Source organism: Ptychodera flava, chromosome 7 (genome assembly GCF_041260155.1).
Source record: "Ptychodera flava strain L36383 chromosome 7, AS_Pfla_20210202, whole genome shotgun sequence".
NCBI lineage: Eukaryota > Metazoa > Hemichordata > Enteropneusta > Ptychoderidae > Ptychodera > Ptychodera flava.
This window is the reverse complement of record NC_091934.1, coordinates 25,606,774-25,624,325: the sequence shown is the minus strand read 5'-3', so window position 1 is coordinate 25,624,325 and position 17,552 is coordinate 25,606,774. Positions and strand designations below refer to the sequence as shown.

The window sequence follows — 17,552 nt, the reverse complement described above, 5'->3', positions numbered from 1 at the left end:
GAGTAAAGGTGGATGTTTGTTTTCAAGGGATGAGCATTATGTCTGCCATATACACTTATTCTTGATGCATAATTGAGATCTCGTATTTTTCAGACACTCAGTTTCTGCACAGAATTCATGTCTTCTGGCAACGAGAAATGCTTGCACTTTCTTTGTGAACGGTGCATCTGCTTGTTTTTCTCTGAACCAGACTTTGCAATTTGTTTTTACTGCAAAATCATTTTGATGATTGGCCCTTCTGTAAGCTCACAGAGAGATTTAAAAAGGAGAAATACACACACTGTACATCCCCCTTCTTCCCCCCACCCCCCAAAAAATGATCTGCCCTCTAAATCTATATTATTACGCTAAATAGCCTGATCAAATATAAATTAGGGAAATCTGTCCTGAATTGCACACAATGACTACTTGGCATCATGCAAACAAGCAATGTCGTAATTCTTCATTGAGACAAAGTCTTGATCATCAAAGACACAAAAATAAAACCGCTTCATCCTCATCTTATTTTAGAATGTCTGCCTCAAGAAGCCAGATCACGCTGTTCCAGGGTCAAGCATGCAGCCAGATTCTGGGTTGCTGGTTGCATAAAGGAAATTGTTGGTGTTAACCTGCACTGTTTATAATTATCAGAAGGCTGTTTGAATTTTCATAACACTAAAAGGGACTTGTACAACATTTATTGACCTTTTTTCCCCAGTCACTATTGAATAATTTACTTTACGTAAACTTTATCCACTGTGAATAATGACATGAAAAGCAATAATACATATTTTATAGCCCAAAGAAGGGACTATATTTAGGGTAGGTGACAATTTGCCCGACGTAATGAGGGCAAATGGTCTCCTGCTTCGAGGGTACATAGTCCCTTGTTTGGGCAATAATGATTTTATTACATGCTTCTCTCTCTCAGTTTTCGTTCCAAATGTTTGGGTTTATTTGCAATTGACAATCGTAAAAAATACAGCGATTTTTATCATTGAAGGGCACATTGATATATTGATATCAATGTTACCTGGTTTATTGATTTCTCACACACAATTTTCTAAAAGATGGATTTCTTATACAAAACATGTAAATTTGAGCATTTTTAAATCTCAAAGTTACCAAGTTGAAAATTCTGGTTCACTTTCACTGAAATGATGACTATGCGGCCAGCAACGTCACCAGTGAGTTACCATTGAATCCTATGGAGCGTGCGAAATTCAGCATACGAGGCATGTAAAATAAAGATGTTTTAATTTTGCTGCATACTCAAGAGAAGATTTGTAAGGGCTTTGGCACAATTCAACCCAACTGACATGACAGACGTTACTCATGATTTGGTATGTTTGCATGGAGTAGTCGTGGGAGCATACCGTTAAATTCTTCGTTAGAGCATCGGCTTCTACTAGGAAATCTATTGACCAAACCTACATGCAGCTTCTATCAGGTATACACCTCCCAAACTTTGCAAGCCAAGGCTGTGTCTCTGGGCACGGACCCACCCTCAAGTTCGTAGGGAGATTATACCGTGCCAGCCTAAACCAACCTGAGTTGAGCAGCTGATGACATCATCATGAAGTCAATCATGGTCGAGTGCCATCGTGCCAGCCAGGCGATCGTTATGCAAATGACCTTTGGTCTCGCCCTGACAACAATAGCTCACTACCAAGTTACCTTTCACCTTCTTTCTTTTCACCTGAATTGCCGATACAATTGACACTATGGAACACACATCATCAAAAAAATGTCAAAATTTTCAGAATGTCTGTGCTCTTGCGGGCATTTTACGCTGTCAAGTGTGTAAAACTCAAGACAGTGACAGTAGCTCTAATGTTTTCAGCAATGTTGACAAAAATGGGGAATTTTAAAAATGTTTATAATAGCAGAGAAAAGCAAGAAAATGCAACACTAAATGTAGACTTTTCAATTGGTTTTAACATACCACTCGCTATGATATGAAGAGTATCATAGTCCATGTAAATGTTTGTAATAACACATGCAAGCCAGTTTTACAGCCTGTCTAAGTGTGGTATTTCAGTGGTCCCAAAGGGCTCTCCTGTGACGCAACTGAACTTGTGGCAGACTGCGCTATCCCACCAGGAAGACACAGGTTGGCACCAGTTATAGTACATTTCATCTAAATTTGGAATTGTGGGTAGTCCCGTAGGACTCTCCTGTGGTGTCAATTTGATGACATACTGTATGTGTCATTTTGGAGCTGGCAAAGAGCCAGGCGCAACTTTAAGAGCCGTATACTGTCACCTGTTCCAATTTCGCCACAGTTACCATGGAAAGACAAAATCTAACCAATCACAGATTTTAAGATAGTGACCGCTTTTTAAAAACAGCGCCCTCACATGGGCATTTTGAATACCAAGGAACGTCCCTTTGACCTTATATGGGCATATTTAGATTACAGGTGACTGTATACCTTTAACAGTTTCTAAAACTGGTTTAAAGTTCAGACAGATGTTAACAGAGTGTGTTTGATTAGCACCATCTACTCATGTGCACATTCCAGGATATGGGATTGCGGTGTCTATCTGTGACTGAGACAATAGTAAACCAGGATCTTAATGATTTGTCAGTGACCAAATTGGATGTTGCAAAACACATATTGACTGGCTATATTAAGTTAACAGCATACATTTGTTTTCCCTAATGTCCAAAAGTCACCCCAAATGGTGTGTTTCCCGCTGCCTACAGCCTCGTGAAACAGACTGTTTTGGGGGCAACTACCAGGCTCTTGGGAAAACAGATGTATGCTACCATCCTCACGGATCGCCAATATGTGCATGCTATTTCCCAGGTGTGCTGATGCTAGTCCCCATGAGCTTTTGAGTAGAAATGGTGGATGATGGAAAAGTGAAGGAACAGTCCATAAGCAATTCACGCTTGACAACTGAGGGTGCTGTCCTATCCGCGCCACGTCACACGCAACGTACAGTATGTGTATCAGTGAAAAATTCTCAATAACTCAAATATTGGACCTACCCTGACTTAATTTACAAACAAACACGGACCAAAAGGGTTCCTAATTTGTTGTCAAACCATTGAAGGGCCCTCCATTCTCCCTAATTACTTGAAAATAAAATCAGACCCTATATTTGTCAGGAGTGCCTATAATTATCTTCTGATCACTTCTAAAACTTTTTCAGAATCTGTGATGATCCTACATTATCTGTGTCTACAATTTTCTTACATATTCAATCAGCTGAAACTTATGACGTATTTTCCAGAGTTTTGTATTTATACTTGTTAAATGCAATTTCTTTTTATTATTGGCAAGTTAATTTTCAAACAATAACAACGTAAATTGTAATAAGTGTGTTGTTTGGCAATTAATTATTCAAGTGTACTTGTGGAAGAAAAATAGGACAATATAGTTGCTAATATTACAAAAATAATAACAATTATGTCAGGTATAATTTGTTGCTTCAACATTTAGACTTTTATTCAATATGATTCTAATTTTGTGCCACATATACAAAAATATGCACATGCACCCACGGACTTATAAACACCCTCCTGCCAGCATAACTATCTCAGGAAGTTTAATAAAGCATGCAGGTGCTTGAAAAATCATAAAATATTTTCTTTAGCTTTCAGATGGCAGTGGTTCCTCAGATAATGCAAGTATTGTTTTGAGGGAAGAGAATTGGGTGGTTTTAGAATACATGGTTAAGACTGTCCATGAAGATTTTGAAAGCACCCGATACGAGTAGATAGATGCATTGTTCACAGAACAGAGCAATTTCTTGCACTAACAGTGAAATCTCCTTGAAGATTGACTCCAGCAAAAGTGGCGAGCAGGGTTAGTTATACCAGTATGGCAAGTAAGGTGACAAACTCATGTAATATTTTCAGTGTAAAATTTCACCATGATTTGAACAAACCTAAGTGAGGTCACCCCAAGTGAACAGCAGAGCTAAAAAACTGCACATTTTGGAAGAAATGTATGACTGATAAGAGCGATATAGGGAAGGTTGGTTACCGACTAAATCTTTGGACATCTGGTGCACTCAAAGAGCATACATGATAGATTAGATTAATGTACAATGTCAAGGGTAACAATCAACTAAGTAATTTCGGAAAACTTATGCTGCCTGAGCACTCCTTAAATGAATGATCTGTAATTATTTCTGATTTTGAACACCGCTTCAGGGAAAGAATCCTTTGTCTTCGGCGAAGCGCTCATGAAATTCGAGAATCATTCCTCTCTTTTGTTACCCGTCTCCGGAGACAAACAGACTTGTGCAGGCTGCCTCAAAATTCAATGGTGCTAGCTGGTGCGTGAAACTCACAGTCAAGGTTACAAATTAAACTTGATAGCATTAGCATAAACGTGGTGCCAATATGACCATGGTTTTATCTTCTTTTTTCGGCACAGTAATCTAACGATGATTCTCCGTTGCCCGCCAGCACACAGGTCAATTGCCTTCTGTTGATTAGCGCACTCATAATTACGTCTCGTGGGAATCTCACGATTGGTTTGAAAGTTTAGCTTGTACGTTCAGCTAACTTTCCTCTTTGCACAGGTTGTACGATGGTACAACGTCCCACCACAACATTTGATTGAAAAAATGATGTCACTTCATATTTTTTAATATGACACGGCAACCAACTGATCTTGAGACATTTTGACCAGTGGTGTTTGTACATTTCAATATGATATGAGGAAACATTTTGTACTAAGCTGAGAATTGTTTTGAAAGTGAAAACCGTCTGGAACTGCCTTTCAGCTGATATTGGAAAATTCTTGGCAAATCCATATAAGTTTTCCCCTCTTCCAACCAGCAAACTCCTTGCTTCCCATTCCCAAACTAAGAAAACACCAAACTGCCCTCTCTTTGCTGAACAATTTTGCCCTCAAAATCAGTAAATGCCACAAAACAACAGAATAACACTCTCTGCTCACCACGGGACTATATTTCAAGTTCCCCTCTGAATGATATATTGCACCTGCTGGTAAGCAAACTTGCCTGCTGGCCTACTGTATGTATCGATAAACTGTGACCTGATTTTGGGAGTAGAATAGAAAAGCAATAGTTCATAAACAAACAATACTCCTGAGCAATACATTTAAAGTTACAGCTAATGACCCTTTAATACACCATTATCCATTTAAATTTTGCGATTTCTATTAAATAAATAAAAAAAAAAATTAAAAAAAAAGATAAAAAAAAAAAATAAAAAAAATAAATAAAAAAAAATAAATAAATAAATAATAAATAAAATTTGGTACAGACTGTGATGACATGCTCTATCAAACTATGACCTGCCAACAGATTTTGTGAAAAAAAAAAAAGATGTAACTCCATGACTCTATAGACTGATTACCAAGTACCTGTTGACTTTTTCAATGTTTTAACAAGATCACACACTATTGGTGACATATACACTTCTCCTTTACAGAATACGACTGGTATCTTCAACTTTTAAAGCATAACGGGCTTGACATACCTCCATGACCGTCTAGACTACTGTATGTGTACCTGTTGACTTTTTTCATGTTTCGACAAGATCAAACCATTGCTGTCATGACGTCTGGTCAATAAACTCTTGTCCTTCACAGAATATTATCTTCACCTGCTAAAGCATCACGGGCTTGTTTGATTGGCAGCAAAGAGTACAAGTTTACGATTGTTACGGTTGTCTGACAACTTTCACAATTTTAATAGGTTTTCTCATGGTATATTACAGTGTAGGTGTATTTGGCAACAAATATAGATGTAGATATGTAGAGCAAGATATTGAAATAGTGTGATATTATTCAGTAATATGTCATTAGTAACACTGTTAAAAGATTTGCTATCTCATCCTCCCGACTACTGACAACAGAAGCACTTTTACCTGTAAGCTAACGATGTCTTACTGGCAAAGTTATCTGACAATGGATAGGTTTGGAACAATAGGAATTGACAACAAATTGGGGATTTGGCCGAGCGGTTGTGTCTGTGGCTGCTCTGCTAGGTGACTGGGTATGGTACGTTGCGAGTTCGAACCACCATTGAAACCACCATACACATTAATGAGCATTTTACATATGGATAATCATCAATGACACCCCCTCCTCCCCCTCTCTCTCTCTCTCTCTCTCTCTCTCTCTCTCTCTCTCTATATATATATATATGTATATATGACAGTGTTGTCATGTGACTTCTGTGATTTGCTATGTAGATATATGTATTACATATTGCTTTGTTCTGTTTTCACTATCATCGGTGCTTGAGAAAGATGTGCTAGCCATTTCGAAATGTCGCCGTCAATCAAACGTTAGGATTGGAAATAACGTAGACTTAGAACATATCATCAGTTTGTCAGTCACTACAAGTATTAATCAATCTCTCTCTCTCTCTCTCTCTCTCTCTCTCTCTCTAAAATTGATTGTACCACTGAATGGGACTTTCTCTCCTCTCCTCTGTCACTTTTTCAAATATGTGTGTACAATTGCACACTATGTCATTAAACGTACATTCACACACATACATAAGCTTGAACTTGTCTAATCATGGCACCAATTGTGACTCCATCCATTATAAGTTTAACCATTGAGTGCCTCACAGCATGTTAACAGCATGGGTATAGCACACAACAAATCATGAACTTGCAAACGTGCACGTACGCTGCTTGGATGCTACTTTTCACGGGACCTTGTTGTACCTCCCAAGGCTGTCTGTTGGCCCTGACATCAGCCAAGATTGAAAAGTATCCACGCAGAAGCGCATACACTTTTATCGGTTTTCTCATCACAACTTTTCTTTCTCACTGTCTCTTCTTCTTCAATCACTATGTTCTGATTTCACACGCGGCTCCCTGCTGATTTTGGCACATGCTGCAGGGGCTTCCATCAAAGAGGTCAAGTTTAAATATTTTCACGGTCGCCTTCAAAGAACTGTCTTTCACAACAAGCAAATTTTCCAACAAAAATGTGAAATTTCTCTTACATTTAAATTTGATTAATGCTGAGATCAAACTGTCGGGCATTCTAGTTCACTTAAATTTATCAAAATACTTTGATAAAATAAAAAAGGCTGAAAATTTTGGTGAATAATTTTGGCGGGAAAAGTTCCAGACAGCCGTCTGATCATTGACAATAACAGGAAATGCACTGTCATAAGTGGGCTCTCCTGATTAGAGTCAAAATGCGATGTGATTATTGAAAAAGTGAAACCTTGCACGGATAAATGATGGAATTCCATTAGGGAAGGCAGGACAAGTTGCTGATAATGTTTATTGATCGTATATGTCAAGTTTGACAACCCCTTTTACCGTAACATGCTCCGACACAAATGAACTATCGAAGTTCATGTTTTGAAATGATTGCTCTTGGCATGTACAATTGGTATACCTCACCATGTTTCATTTTCTTGGCGAGTTATTAACACCCAGAGTCACCTTTTTGTCACCTTTTCCATATTTATATAATTATACAAGGATAAATTTCTGTCATCTTGCTTTATAAAACACAATCTGGATGATTTGTTCACATACACAAACTTAGGTGGTCATGAAGGCCAGCGTTTAGTCACAGACGGTAGGTTTAATGAAGGATTCATTTGTACAAAGTTGTAAGCCACTTGCAGATACACTTATCTTTATGTTTTCAATCTTGCATCATTTTTATCAGAAACTTCACTACAACACTCTTTTAAATCTGAGAAAACACAGAATTTACGCTGCATTGACTGTAAAACTACAAAGGCCCTGACCTGTGGAATGGGCCTTCGGTTTTCAGTTTTAAAACAATGGAGCGATCAAAACACACAGAGAAGACCTGACAAAGATCCAGCAGTAATAGTAACAGCCTTAAATAGAGATCAAAGACGAGCTTTACAATGTTTATCTTTGTCTCCTGATACTTTTACCATCAATCACAGAACGCTACAACCTACGCTGTCATGTTGTGAAAAGTGACAACAGTGTTGACACTGTCAGGAACAGAAAATCACATACACAACCAAAAAAAAACAACAACAAACAACAGTGGTGAAAAACAAAAACAAACGCATGATTTTTAGGAACGTAGCATGAACAACAGAAGTAGTCTGTGAAGATAGCAAACATCTATAACCGCAACACCCTTGAATTATACTGTTTGACAAATTAGAAAGATTTCCATCACATAACATATATACACCACACATATTCAAAGCCAAAACATTTAGGAACAAACTCCTACCTATATTAAGATGTTAAAAATCTTCTCATATTCTTATTCTCCAGTGCTATCTCTTTGGCCAGTGTTGCTTCTTGTGGTGGCTTCAAAAAAGGTGAGAAAGAAAAAAAGGTAATTTTTTCCTTTATTAAACAAATTTGGAAATTTCATGGATGATTGCCATGGTAGGTCAACGCTCTTTTTTGTAGCATTACAGAGGAACAAAGGACGTTAGAAAACCGTACGTCAATATACGAACAAAGACACTGGGAAAAATTTTGCTCTTTGGGAAAAACTAAACATAAATGCCAGCCCTGAGCAAACTTCAAAAATGTACTGCATCTTCAAAAATCACTCTGAGATTTAAAATGCATTAAATTTCTGACATGCCTGTCTCTTAACAATCTCAATGAAAGCATCACCAAAATTGAATTTTCTTGCTGCAAAATATTCTCAAATCTCTAGGGCACAGTTTTTAATATACCGAGAGTTATGCTGTTAAAAATCTCTCACAAAAAAATTTCTACAACATATAGACGGCATCCTCTCTTATCAGTGAAAACTTTCGCAGTCTGTCATGACGCCTTGGCTTTGTCTGTGTCATTGAACTTGCCAAGGTTGCCGTCTTTTACTTTCGGCGTTCACATGCCCAGAAAGAACTACTCTGCTCTGAGCCCATTCACTAATTTGACAACACTAGTTGAGTCTGTCTATTCTGAGACGTGAGAGTGTGTAGCTCACCTTCCAGCTTTGTGCCCAGAGGTCATGCTGCGTGCACCACTAGAGGGCGCTGTTCTGGATTTGGGCGCATTCTGCAGCAAAGGAATTTGGAAAAAATACAATTATGGTTTCTTGTCCCCCTTTCTTTACCTTATCCACTCAAATTTTTGTTAAAATTCCTATCTTTGTGAGGCAAAAAATGAATTAGGGAATGAAAGTCAGGGGAAGTAAAACCCTGGGAGGTGAAAGAGAAAAAAATATCATACATTTCAGCCTAGCACTATTTATCTGCTTTGCTGTTTTTCACCTCAGTTTGTCAACATCAAAATTTTACACCAACTTATACATTTAGAATATCAAAGAAAATGAGCCAGTTTGTGTCTCTGTATCCGTATATAAGACATCTGATATTTTTCTAATTGCCCAAAAGGGACATCAAAGTACACTGGAAGATTCCACAAAACTTGTAAAGATGTACAAGCTATTAAAAGGTATTTTTTGAATGCTAGCTGCAAATATGTCAAAAACATACACAGCAAAATATCATCATTTCTTTAATCTCTTGACAAGCTTGAGCAGACAAAGACACGCTGAATGTGTAATAGAGGACATGGCATGGCTAACTACTGTGCATATCCGTTGGAAAACAAACACTCATTTTTCCGATAAATTTCTTATTGTACTTCAAAATTCTACAACACACAAACACTCTGTTATTGCCTTGAAAAGATATTCTCGTTCAAGTTACCAGCATTTAATTCACAACTTGCTTGGTGCAATGGATACAAATCTATCTCAATTCTTTATATTGTCCTAGGGTGTCTTGCACTATAACAGAAATATAACCTCTAGGATTCTGTGGAATTGTAATAGGGCATGATACGTATTCTCACATATTTTCAATAGAGGGACACACTATAGTTTAAGACATCCTCATCTCTGTAAAATGAAAGACAAACTTGCCTGAAATGATGGACCACCTATCTGACTGTGTGGATTACATTTCTTTTTCTTCTTCTTCTTTTCATCCTCTGTGTAGGAAAAATTTGTTTCAATTTAGAACAAATAAAAAATAAAATTTTCTCATGAAAGTCAAGCATATCTTAGTAGTCATCCTTACTTTCCAGCACTCCTGTAAGATTCCACACGTATGAATAATTAACCGCTTTGACTCTGACAAGTTTCAAACTTTCCCTGAAAATTTCCTTGGGGTCAGTTAATACTTTCCCTTTTCATAATCAATATTAAAAGTTACGGGTCAGAGCGCAAAGTCTGTTGTAGAGATATTGATTACCTAAAATTTACGTCTTATGTCTGATTTTCAAAATGGCCACTGTGTGGTGTATTGACTCCATGGGAGAGAAAACTAGATTTTTGATTTTCACAAAAGTGAGAATGTGAAAACTTTATTTACTCCACAAGTTTTGAAATGAGCCTCCCCCCCCCCCCCAAGTAGCAGGCGAGAATCACAAGTGTGAAAATTTGAGGGTCTATATAGGGAAACCATCTGGACATCTCTTTTATGAGGTCAATGGCAAACTATTAAATGTTCTAATTTGGCAGAAAGCAACAGATTATTTCTATCTTCAGTGGTTGTATTTTTCCATGAAATGTTTTTTTTTTTAGAACTGAAATACATTGCTCTTTTCCTATATTCATCGTTTAGGGTAACAGCTTGTCAAATGGCATCGGTATTGCTACACACTTTGTCTTATAAAAGGACCAAAACCGTGTAGTGGCTCCTAGTTCTTGGTCCTTTGGGTAACCACAATACACAGGTCTGGCAGTATATGCGTCTTGCTATACACAGTGACTTGGAAGGTTATAGTTGATTGGAAGATTGTAATTATTCATAGCAACTCAATGAGTCAGACACTCAAGGTATTGTGTGGCTGATTGGCTGCTATGAAATGATTCATCAATGTCAATACATCCGCCATATTTGGTGGGATGAAGCCGCTGATGGCCCAACATCCCGTACCTCATAAATTAATTATGCACATATCTACTTCTGGTCTAGCGAATAGAGCTGGAGGTCTTATTTTTGGAGCAAAGAGATAAGTATGGGAGAAAGGTTTTTGCCAAACTGTCATGTGACCAGGATGACCTTTGACCTCGATTTCACAAATATCCCTATCAATCTGTTCCAAAAAGTTCTACACCTTTTATATTTGGTGGGATGAAGCACCTAATTGCACCACATAGTTAATTGGGACATTGTAACAATTCATAGCAACTGAAGGAGTCTGACACTGAAGGTACTGTGCGGCTGATTGGCTGCTATCAAAATGATTCATCAATGTCAATGATATTCAGGCAACCAATACGCAGCAAATATTCCAAGTCGCTGCACATTGCCAGTGTGCAACTTTTTCAATGTGTCAGTGTCATGGTTAGGTCAAAGTTCATGTATTGCACTTACCCTGAAACACTTTGTAGTTGACTTTACTGTAGTCAAATGGATGGAAAGGTCTCTCGTCTTTCCGTTCAGCTGGTTTCTTGCCGCTTTCTTTCTCTGATTTGTCTTTTGCAATTTCCTTGTTGTGTTCTGCCTCCTGTTCTCCTTTCTCTGACGAGTCTGTCTTTTGCCTCTTCTTCAGCGGACCAATGGGAATGGAGCATTTAAAAGGCACAATAAAAAAAGTAACGGTGATGACAATTGGTCAGTGAATCTGATCAGAATTTTGCACAATTAATGACAAAAAATTTCACGTTAATGACACAGTCCCCACTTGTTAATGGGTACTTTGATTACATGTCCTCAGAGAGGATAGAGTCCTCTTCATTAATTAGGTCTGTGATAAAAATACTTTGATACAGATGGCGCTCAATGGCCAAGAATGAGTTCCATGGTGATGAAAACATAAAACCAATGTAGGCTACCATCCTAAAATTCATAAAATGAGTCAACTGGAATTAATCAAATGATGTTGCAAAACATTTTTGCATACAATCCTAACACTTAACAGATTATCACTGGTACCATATTTCATAAAGTTTGATGCAGTATTTACAACACTATGAGATCAACATCTGTATCAAGTTTCATCAAATTTGACGTTGTTTAAATTGTGGCTATATCACTCTAATTAGGAAGCAATTACAAATTAATTAAAATGACACTGATAAATGTCTTTTTCAATGTTAAAGCAATGTGAGCTTAACATCTGTACAAAGTTTTATGAATTTGATGCAGTATTTCTTGACATATCAGCTTCTTACTAAACTTCAATAATTGACATGTTACTGCTACAAGACATGAAATAAATTGACGAGCATATGTATGAAATAGGTCAATGTCCTTGTACCAACTTTGAATGATATTGGTGGAAATATGTCTGAGTTATGGCTTTGTACATGAGTTAAATCGTAACACAATCGCCGCCACGCAGCGATATTTGATCTTACTGTTTAAAAAATAGTGACAACATCACTGTTCGCTCCCATATAGTTATCAAAACAAGTCAACAATTGTATGAAACATGGACATACATATACAGACAGACTGACATACACAGACTGGCACAGAGTGATGACATTGACAAGTGTGCCTTGGCCAATGGAGAGTAGCAAAGATATAACAAACAGCTGAAAGTAATGATAAAATAGTTAAAGGCGCCCTTCTCAATCCCAGGTTCTCGCATTAGCGAATGTGTCAATAGCCCATTAACAGTTTGTCATTCTTTTGTTTTCCATTGAAAATTTCATCAAGTAACTAATATTTATATTAGATAAATCTGATAATTGAGTGGGGGCTTTAGGCCTATACAGGCACTGAGAGTGAATATGTTACAGCAATTTGATTAGTTTCTTTTCCTTTTCTACTTCTGTGATAATCTTTAAGACAATCAATCTGCAAGGCAGTTTATGTATTGACAAATACCGGTATGTTATCTTTTACAAGCACACAGTAAACTGTTCTTGATTTTTCATTTACAATATTTGACATAGACTGAAATACATAACATGCAACCAATGTTTACACTTTGCCCATACACCAATTACATGGAGAAATTTCAACATACAATCATCAACTCAGAAACCCTACAGGGAAAAGTAAACATTGTTTTCTTCCAGAACAGCTGGTGCATCCACATCTGGAACAACTTACAAACTTAACCAATTACACAAGATGATAACTTAACCAATTACACAAGGATGATGACACACGAGATAAAGTTAAACTGTGGTGAACTTGACTATTCCTTTCAAATCCTTACCTAACTTGACATCTTAAACTAAAATACACTGCATGGTTAATTGTGCACAAAAATACATCGGGGTGGACCATTTGATAAGGGATGGTGTCTGGAAGATCGATGAGGTACATTATCTTTTTCATCCGATCCATTGTACATTCTTTTTTCCCCACTCTCCCACCTTTTCTTTTTGTCAAACCTTCTCTGGCTGAATTTTTTATTGGCATTTGTTTGGAATTTTTTCAAAATCTGCCAGGATTTTTTTACCGCATTTCAACACCAAATACAGTTTACCATATCAAATGCTTACTAAATCACCACATTATATACTCTTAGTTCCAGTAGGTATAAAATTACCAAAAAAATCTTAAAAATACAAAATGAAAGATATCCCAGTAAAACTGAAAGTTTCGCAAAGTTGCCCCAAAAATTCAAAATTCTGGATTTCAACTTAATTTCAATATATCTTATTAACAAAAACCCTAAGAACCGGTTTACTAAATATCAAGCAATCAGACTGGTAAATTTTGAGAAACAAATTTTTTGACCAAAAATGAGAAAAATTGCCCCCCAAAATACAAAATTGCAGATTTCATCCTAATTTTAAATATATCTAATTAACATAAACCCTAGGAACCTGTACACTAGATATCAAAGCTACCAGATCAGAAGTTTTAGGAGAAAAATGTTTTGACCAAAAAAGGCAAAAATTGCCCCAAAAATAAAAAAAATTGCCAGTTTCAACATACCTTCAATACATTATATTGAGATTAATCTTAGATACCTGTATACCAAATATCAAAGCTATCAAATCAATAGTTTTTGGATTAAAAAATTTTTTATCAAAAATTGGGAAAATTGTCCCAAAATTACAAATATGACAATATCAATACAATTTGTACAAGCATGACTGAGGTCATTCTGAGGAACATGAATATTAAGTTTCATAGCAATCAGACGACGATTTCAGAGAACAAGATTTTTTGACTAAAAACGGAAAAAATACCCTAAAATACAAACATGCAAATTTCATCCCAATTTTTGCACATATAATTTAGAATACCTAAAGAAATCTGCATACCAAGTTTCAACCAAATCTGACCAATGCTTACTGAGTTTTAGCCATTTGCAGGAATTTTCCTTTTTCCCCCTCATTTGCATATTTTTGGCACTGACATGTTCATTTGAACAAATTCACATCTCCACCCCTAGGTGCACCTGTACACCAAATACTAAGACAGTAGGTGCTACGGTTTAGGAGTTTTTGATGTGGACGGACTAACAGACATACATACATACATACACACAGACGCCATTTTGCCACCTTATACGAATACCTTCCATTTGCATATATACATATGCATATATGGGAGCTAAAAATCAAGACGGATATGTATGACATAAGTCAATGTCCATGTACCAACTTTGAATAAGATCAGTTGAGACTTGCCAGAGTTATGGCTCTCGACATGAAACAACCATAACAAAATTGCTACCATGTGGGCATATTGGACCATCTCATGAAACCAATCGACATACATATGTATAAATAAGTCAATGTCCTTGTACCAACTTTGAATAAATTCGCTTGATACATGTCTGAGTTATGGTTCCGGACATGAAAAAATCGGGGAAAAAAAATTGCCACATGGCGGCCATATTGGATTGTATCACAAAACAAAGCAATGTGCATATGTATGACATAGGTCAATGTCCTTGTACTAAGTTTGAATAAAATCGGTGAATAAAATCAGTTGAGACGTGCCCAAGTTTTGGCTAAGGTCATGAAAAAATTGTATCAAAATGGCTGCCATGCAGCTATATCGGATCATATCATGAAACAAATTGACGTACATATGTATGACATAGGTTAATGTCCTTGTACCAACTGTGAATAAAATCGGTTGAGATATGCCTGAGTATTATGGCTCTGTACATGAAAAAATCGTAACAAAATGGCCGCAAGGCAGCCATATTTGATCGTATCACATAACAAATTGATATGCATATGTATGACATTAGTCAACCTCCTTGTACCAACTTTGAATAATTCGCTTGATACATGTCTGAGTACTATGGCTCTGTACATGAAAACATTGTAATAAAATGGCTGCCTGGCGGCCATATTGGATCATATCACAAAAAAATCGACGTACATATGTATGACATAGGTCAATATCCTTGTACCAACTTTGAATAAACTCGGTTGAGATATGCCTGAGTTATGGCTCTGTACATGAAAAAATTGTAATAAAATGGCCGCCTGGCGCCATATTATAGAAATAACGGGCGACGCGCTGACCATTAACGTTTATTTATGGGCAAAGGCGAGAGGAAAGCCAAAAATTAACGGGCGAGGCTTGCCGAGCCCGTTAATTTGGCTTTCCTCGAGCCCGCGCCCACAAATAAACGTTAATGGTCAGAGCGGAGTCTGTTATTTCCATTATATTATCAGCGAACCCAAGAAAACCGTCAAAATTTCCGAAAATTTCAGGAGCGAACGACAACTGGGCCCGAGAAACTGAGCATTACCCGACGCACTGTCACGCGCGCTGTAAAAAATTGGCAAATCCGGAGATGTTTTCAGAAAAAAGTATCTCAACTTGACATACAAGTGCTCCATTTTATTTTGTAATTGATAATGATTTAAGTTTGAGATGTAAAGTTACGATACTTTGAGTTGTTAATGTCATTATTCATATTCACGGGCATGTAAACAGACCATTACTGTGTATTTGTGGTCAGTCACGTGGTTCAGCTCGACCAATCAAAATGCGACGGGCAGCGCATGGTAATATAATGAATTGTATCACAAAACAAATCGACGTGCATACCTATGACATTGGTCAATGTCCTTGTACCAACTTTGAATAAAATCGGTTGAAACATGTCTGAGTTATGGCTTTGTACATGAAAAAATCGTAGCAAAATGGCCGCATGGCAGCCATATTGGATAGTTTCACAAAACAAATTGACGCTATGACATTGGTCAATGTCCTTTTACCAACTTTGAATAAAATCGCTTGATACATGTCTGAGTCATGGCTCTGTACATGAAAAAATTGTAATAAAATGGCCGCCTGGCGGCCATATTGGATCGTATCACAAAATAAATCGACGTGCATATCTATGACATTGGTCAATGTCCTTGTACCAACTTTGAATAAAATCGATTGAAACATGTCTGAGTTATGGCTCTGTACATGAAAAAATTGTAATAAAATGGCTGCCTGGCGGCCATTTAGGATCGTATCACAAAACAAATCAAAGTGCATCTGTATGACATTGCAAAGCTCTGAGATATCTGCGTGAACGGACGGACGCACGGATGGATGGACACACACACGACGCATCTGAATCAGAAATGGTACTGTCAAAGGAATTGAATTTGAAAACAATTTTGCAGCTAGCTTTTTCTTTGCTGATGACGGGATAATACCACAAATATCTGATTTTCGTTTACAGTGGGAACGAATTCCCTGGAAGTGAATCTGACTAGGAATTGTCTCCTCAGGTTCGTTTGCCATCATTTGAAAAAAGAAACACCTTCCTTTCAACATGTCAAAAAAATACCGCAATTATACGGTGTCGCTCAAATTTGATCAGAATTGGTACATACCAAAGATCAACAATAAGTGTTATTTCTATCTGTTCAGTGCAGGAAAATTATACGTTGATGTTATGACAATTTCTGCACAGTACAACCAGAAAAACAACAAGAAATATTTAACCAGAAAATTAAGAATGACAAAAGTAAATAAGGTCTGAAACTTTAGGTACTGAAGGTCAACTTTAGCAACATGCATAGCAGAGAATCTTTCTACCATGGATGTACAAAAATAGACATCCATGGTTTCAGCAGATCTGTTAATATGTCACAGTTCATAAACAATGACAGGAAATGACCAATTAGCTGTTTCAGTTACTGCTACCACTCCCAAACATAATAGGTACCCTGCATACAAATAGGTTAAAGGTCAAAATCCTCTTATTCAGATGTGTAGGCTGATTCAGTTCACTGCCACCACTCCTGCACACTTGCAGTATTTCCCTTTTTCTACCTCATTTGCACATTTTTGACACTGATGTGTTCATTTGAACAAATTCACATCTCAACCCCTACATCTACCTGTACACCAAATACTGAGACGGTAGCTTTGGCGGTATGGGAGCCTTTGTGTGTGACGGACATACATCCGCACATACATACCCACAAATATACAGACATACAGACGCCACTCAGACTCATCATATAAGCTCTTTTTGGTATTTACAGATAAAACCAAATATGAGCTAAAAAAGGTCATACGTTGACCCAACAAACCTGTTCCCTGATGGATATTGCTGAGTCTTCCGTCTGTTCATCTCTGCTTCTCTTTTGACTCTGTAGCTGATTCACAGGCTGCACTTCAATTTTTTCTTTTGGCAGGGTCGGCGGTTTCAGCTTCCACATGTCTGTGGCCTGCATGGGGAAAATTGAATACATACTCAAT

At 37.2% G+C, this 17,552-nt stretch overlaps 1 protein-coding gene across 2 annotated transcripts in view; it reads right to left on the bottom strand.

Annotated features, from left to right (window-relative positions):
* The window catches only part of LOC139137100 (exosome complex component 10-like), an 84,779-nt gene that overhangs the window by 38,379 nt on the left and 28,848 nt on the right, over positions 1–17,552 (bottom strand). For both annotated transcript variants that reach the window (XM_070705062.1, XM_070705063.1), the window contains exons 17-21: positions 17,384–17,521; positions 11,283–11,454; positions 9,824–9,891; positions 8,882–8,952; positions 8,165–8,244 (exon numbers count right to left, since the gene is read on the bottom strand). In XM_070705062.1, coding sequence (XP_070561163.1) covers positions 8,211–8,244; positions 8,882–8,952; positions 9,824–9,891; positions 11,283–11,454; positions 17,384–17,521 — 483 coding nt within the window. In that variant the 3' untranslated portion in view covers positions 8,165–8,210. The remainder of the gene's footprint in view (positions 1–8,164; positions 8,245–8,881; positions 8,953–9,823; positions 9,892–11,282; positions 11,455–17,383; positions 17,522–17,552) is intronic.